The 6,360-nt window shown below is 43.2% G+C and overlaps 1 protein-coding gene across 3 annotated transcripts in view; it reads left to right on the forward strand.

The window, feature by feature from the left end:
• PIP5K1B (phosphatidylinositol-4-phosphate 5-kinase type 1 beta) overlaps positions 1 to 3,121 on the forward strand; it is a 354,670-nt gene extending 351,549 nt beyond the window's left edge. For all 3 annotated transcript variants that reach the window (XM_055132200.1, XM_055132196.1, XM_055132192.1), the window contains one exon: positions 2,370 to 3,121. In XM_055132200.1, the coding sequence (XP_054988175.1) occupies positions 2,370 to 2,372 (3 nt within the window). In that variant the 3' untranslated portion in view covers positions 2,373 to 3,121. The remainder of the gene's footprint in view (positions 1 to 2,369) is intronic.
• Positions 3,122 to 6,360: the final 3,239 nt, after the last annotated feature.

Genomic DNA, 6,360 nt, shown 5'->3' on the forward strand with positions numbered 1-6,360 from the left:
AACCATTTCACTGTATCTGCAAATACCAAATCATGATGGGGCACACCTGATACAGGTCAGTTATGACTCAGTGAAAATGCACTTTTAAGAACCTCAGCCCTTCGGGCTCAGAGCTGTGGAACTTGAAGGCATCAGGGACTGTCTGTTCATCTTGGACCAGGAAACTGTTATGATGTTCTGCCTTTTGTTTCAACTCTGCCCTTGAAATGCACTCCAAGCACATTCTAGAGCTTAGAAAATCCTATTTTAAACAGTGGGTGAAGTGTGTGTCTCTCAGTTTCAGGGGAAAGGTTGATTAAAAAAAATAAGGTTAGAGATGAGACCTCAGAAAAGAACCTTCTTGCTTTTGATGCCATCCTGCTGTGAACAGGTAATTGGCCCTAGCAGGGCCAATAAGTTGGTTTGCTTATTGGGAAGTACCCTACTTGGGGATTCCCCGGGGGTGTCTGGTCTTTGTAGCGTGAGGTCAGCCTTGGAAAAGGAAGAACTGGGGGTGATAGCACAGCAAGTCTTGCCTTTCAGACTTACCTGGATTCAATCTCCAACATCCATATGGTCTCCCTAGCAATCCCTGAGCACAGAGCCAGGAGTAACTCCTGAGCACTGCCAAGTATGGTACCCCCCCAAAAAAAGAAAAAGGCAGAATTGTTAGCTGGCAAACATCCTTCTGATTTCCCCTTCCCTTTTTCTGTTGTCGTGCTGGGGGATCCACACTTGGGTGTAGTGTTGGCCTGGAACCCCACACTACTCAGCTTCATTTGCTCACACACCCTTGACCGTTGTGCACCAGAGATCACATTTGGTTGTGGTGCCAGAGATAACACAATGGAAGTGCCACGTGGGCTACTGACACACGGGCTGGTGCCAGGGATCAGACTGTGGCTCATGCCTGCATTGCGGAGATAGGCCACAGTGTCTTTATCCATCCACCTGCTGCTGGTCATTCAGGTGTTTCCGTATCCGGGCTCAAATTGATCAGGGCTGCAGGGAACATAGGTGTGCATGGATCTTTTTGAAGTGGGCTTTTTTTTTTAACATTAAAAGAAATTATATTTATTCTTAGTAAGATGCCTATTTTTGGGATTTAGAATGTTCCCAGGTAATCCTGGGAAATTCTTTTTCCATTTATTTCCTTCATCTTTTAATATTTTTTTGTTTACAGTACTGCTAATAATGGTTTCTCACAGACGTAATCCCAACACTACACCCATCACCAGTTTACTTGTCTCCCTACCCCCAGGAACACAGCCTTCTTTAAATGTTTGAGGGATAGAGACCAACTAATGGAAGATCTATCATTAATTTTATAAGGCGTCTCTATACTGTCTCCCCTAGAGGCTGAACCAAATGACGCTCTCATAAGTCAGTGACACCTCCTTTTCAACACACCACCTGCACTGCTTCTTGTTCCCATCTTCTGGACCAAAGCCATTTCTCTGGTGTGAGATAACACTTCATTGTCATTTGGATATGCATTTCCCTTATGATAACTGATGAAGTTTCACATGCCTGCTGGCCATCTTTCGGGGAGTGTCTATTCATTTTATCTCCCCATTTTTTTAATTTCTATTTTTATTACGATACACTCCCCATTTCCTGGTGGAGTTATTGTACAACCAACTCTACTAAATCAATTATTTTGTACATTTATTTGTTTTCGGTGGGGCCTTGGGGGGTATTTTTGTTTTGGTTTTGGCCCATATTCAGCGGTTCTCAGGGGCTACTCCTGGTAGTGCACTTGGGAGTCACTCCTGGCCGTGCTTGGGGGACCATATAGGATGCTGGGGATTAAACCCGAGTCAGCCAACTGCAAGGCAAGCACCCTACCCACTGCATTGTCGCTTTGACCTCTTACAACATCAATTCTTTCCAAAATAAGTAAGAATAAATTAAAAAGTAAGAATAAATACTATCAAAATACATAAATTATTTTACTTTGCGGGGAGGTGCTACACCCGGTGGTGCTCAGAGCTTACTCCTGGCTCTGTGCTCAGGGCTCGTTCCTGGTGATGCTCTGTGTAAAACAAGTACCTTACCTCCTGTACCAGCTCTCTGGCTCAAGAGTATGTCTTAAGCATATTGTTACCTTCTGAATTCGAGACAATACTGAGATGTAGCAAGAACTTAGATCTTGGTGGTAATTAAAATCCGTGGTGGTAAGTAATATGTGGGTTATATACCGGAAAAATACTCGCTTCATTACTCACTGTAGTAATGTAGGAGAATTCAAAGCTTCATATACTCGCCGTGTGCTCTTTTCCCTGCACATTTCTCAGGTACACTTCAGGAGAAAGCATATGCGCTACTTCTAAGTTACCAATCTGTGCCAAGTCTTATTCTTAGCAATGCTCTCCCTTTTTCTCCTCCAGTAAGTGGTGACGCCCTATGCAGATGGATGAGAGCAGAGCACAGTTGTGGGAGAAGTTTCTCAACCTCGGAACTTCTCAAAGGAATTGAATGAGCCCCACTACACCGAGAGTAACAAGCAACTGGACTTGGTTGTTGGTGCGTTGTCAGAGGACACGTGATCCCTAGGCTCCTCGAACAGAGGTGATGTGAAGACCACACACAAATCTGCCACATGCTGTTGCTTGCTGACCTGCGAAGAACCGCATGAACTGTGTGAAGCTGCTTTCTTCTCCATTGCCAATCACCTTTTTTGGACTTGGAAGTGCTATTGGCCTTTTGCCCCTTGCATTGTTTCATTTTGCATGCCTCCAGTGATTATACATGAAGAACATAATGGAATCTGCTTATTTTTTTAAATCCATCCCTGCAGAATGGTAAAGTAGAATTTCTGCTCTCTTTTGCAAATGTAGAATCATTGTTCATGTCATTAAAAGCTTAAATTGGTTTCTGATAAAGATCAGCGAAATAGGTCGGCAGATACTTTATAGAAAAACTAGCTTCTATAAAGATTTTTTCACTGTTTATTAGTGAAATGAGAAAAGCTAAGCTATTTATAAAAGGCCTTATGTTGTGTATATACGTTGTCTTTGAAATACTTGTGATTAGTTTGTTGCTTGTAAAAGAGAAATTATATAATTTATTTAGTAAATACTATTGTAAACTATAGTTTTATTGAAAGAAATAAAATATTTTGTTCTCAATTGTTGTGGTATGTTGACCATAATGGTTCATAGTCATTTTTTTGGGAGGGATTGTGGTTTGGACCACACCCAACTGTGCTCAGGGATTACTACTGGTTCTGCACTCAGGGATCACTGCTGCTGGGCTCAGGAGACCATATGGGATGTCAGGTATTGAACCCATGTCGTCCGCATGCATGGCAAATTCCATACACACAGTACTATTGCTCAGGCTCCAGTGGCTTACAATCTTATATTTCTCTTATTAAGAAAAGAATAACCTGGAAAAAATAACCTGTATTTTCCTCATTTTTAGATATTTAAGAATCCTTAGTAAATAAACTCTCTAGACTGTGAAAAACGAAGTGAAAAAACCTCTTTGGGTCATAAGTAAGAGTCAAAAGCAAATTCTACTCAACTCATCCTGAAGACTTTCCCATTAGTCAGGTTTTGCTAAATTAAGGTGTGCCAACAAATAACCCCCAGAAACTCTAGATAGGTGTTCTGAGCAGCCCCCATAGAAGACCCACCACTTTTTTTTCACTTTCTTAGATTTCACTTGGGTTATTTTTTTAATAAATTATTTATTTTTAATTAGTGAATCCACGTGAGGGTACAGTTACAGATTTATACATTTTTGTGCTCATGTTTCCCCCATACAAAGTTCAAGAACCCATCCCTTCACCAGTGCCCATTCTCCACCACCAGTAAACCCAGCATCTCTCCCACCCTCCCCAGTCCTGTCTCCCCCCACCCCACACTGCCACTATGGCAGGGTATTCCCTTTCGTTCTCTCTCTCTGATTAGGTGTTGTGGTTTGCAATAAAGGTGTTGAGCGGCCATTGTGTTCAGTCTCTAGTCTACATTCGGCACGCGTCACCCCTCCCCCGCATGACCTCTGACCACATTTTACTTGGTGTTCCCTTCTCTGAGTTGCCCAGAATGAGATACCAGCCTCTAAGCCATGGAGTCAACCTCCTGGTACTTATTTCTACTATTCTTGGGTGTTAGACTCCTAGTCTATTATTCTATGTTCCACAGATGAGTGCAATCTTTCTATGTCTGTCTCTCTCTTTCTGACTCATTTCACTTAGCATGATACTTTCCATGCTGATCCACTTATATGCAAACTTCATGACCTCATTTTTTCTAACAGCTGCATAGTATTCCATTGTATAGATGTACCAAAGTTTCTTCAACCAGTCATCTGTTCTAGGGCACTCGGGTTTTTTCCAGATTCTGGCTATTGTAAACAGTGCTGCAATGAACAAATAAGTGCAGATGTCATTTCAACTATACTTTTTTGCTCCTCTGGGATATATTCCCAGCAGTGGTATTGCTGGGTCAAATGGGAGTTCAACCTCTAGTTTTTTGAGAATTGTCCATATTGTTTTCCAAAAGGGCTGAACTAGTCGGCATTCCCACCAGCAGTGTAGAAGGGTCCCTTTCTCTCCACATCCTCTCCAACAGTGGTTGCTTTTGTTCTTTTGGATGTGTGCTAGTCTCTGTGGTGTGAGGTGGTATCTCATGGTGTTTTGTTTTTGTTTTGTTTTGTTTTTTGCTTTTTGGGTCACACCCGGTGATGCACAGGGGTTACTCCTGGCTCTGCACTCAGGAATTACCCCTGGCCGTGCTCAGGGGACCATATGGGATGCTGGGATTCGAACCCGGGTCGGCTGCGTGCAAGGCAAACACCCTACCCGCTGTGCTATCACTCCAGCCCCTTATGGTTGTTTTGATCTGCATCTCTCTGATGATTAGTGATGTAGAGCACTTTTTCATGTGCTTTTTGGCCATTCGTATCTCTTCCTTGGGAAAGTTTCTGTTCATTTCTTCGCCCCATTTTTTGATGGGGTTGGATGTTTTCTTCTTGTAGAGTTCAACCAGTGCTTTATATACCATTGATATCAACCTCTTATCTGATGGGTATTGTGTAAATATCCTTTCCCATTCTGTAGATAGTCTTTGTATTTTGGTCACTGTATCTTTTGTGGTGCAGAAGCTTTTTAGTTTAATGTAGTCCCATTTGTTGATCTCTGTTTCCACTTGCCAACCATCTTTTTTGTTTTGTTTTGTTTTGTTTTGTTTTTTAATTTTTATTGAATCACCATGTGGAAAATTACAAAGTTCTCAGGTTTATGTCTCAGTTATACAGTATTCAAACACCCATCCCTTCACCAGTGCCCATATTCCACCACCAAAAATCCCAGTATACCCCCCGGCCCTGCCTCCCCACCCCCAACTGTATAACTGATGAATTTCACTTCATTTTCTCTTTACCTTGATTACGTTCCATATTTCAACACAAAACTCACTATTGTTGTTGGAGTTTTCCCCCAAGAAGGAAGCATTTGATAATAGTTTTCCATTGCTGAGAATGAAGAGATATGTAGCCCCACTGATCCAAGTACATAACTCTTTTTGTTTCCCTTTTTCCTGTTCCTTTTTTTTTCCCCCTCATCCCCCTTCCCACGCCTCATAGTATGGTGGACGCCATGCCGCGTTTCTCCCTGAAAATGGGAAACAACTGGGAAAGAGGGATATTTCCTCTTCTCGGCTGGCGTGGGGCTGTTGCTTAGTTCACAGTCCAGTGAAGTGGCTGCTACTTTAATAACCTTCAACATTTCAACAAAAACTCACTGTTATTATTTGGAGGTTCCCCCCAAGTCAGACCTGTTAAAAAGGAACCGTTTCACATTGCTGACAATTATAGATGTTAAGTCTATAATTGTCCACGCGGTTTTGGATTTCTGTATAAAGTCCAGGGAAAATTCTGCCAGAAATTGCATAGCCCAGCTCACAGTCCCAGTGCATTGCTGTAAGAAGTCTCTGGAATCAAATCTTTAGGCGCAGAAGGTCCATTTCACTCTCAGTAGCTCCAAATTTATCTGGGCCGAGGGCGTGCCGGTTACACCCACTTCCGATGATTCCCTAGGAGCCCCAAGTGTAAAAGTCATCTACCTCTGGGTTAGGAGTCTTAAAAGATGGCTCCTGCCATGTGGATGCTGCTGCTGCCACCATTTTCCGTGCAGAAAGACAGGGTGGGGAGGGAAGATCCACCCCCGGGCAGTTCGGAGTTGTAGCCCAGTTCACAGTCCCAGTGCATTGCTATTAGAAGCTGTGCTGGGGGCTGGAGAGATAGCACAGCGGGTAGGGCGTTTGCCTTGCACGCACCCGACCCGGGTTCGATTCCCAGCATCCCATATGGTCCCCTGAGCACCGCCAGGAGTAACTCCTGAGTGCAAAGCCAGGAGTAACCCCTTGCATTGCC

Source organism: Sorex araneus, chromosome 1, assembly GCF_027595985.1.
Source record: "Sorex araneus isolate mSorAra2 chromosome 1, mSorAra2.pri, whole genome shotgun sequence".
In the NCBI taxonomy this organism is placed as follows: domain Eukaryota; kingdom Metazoa; phylum Chordata; class Mammalia; order Eulipotyphla; family Soricidae; genus Sorex; species Sorex araneus.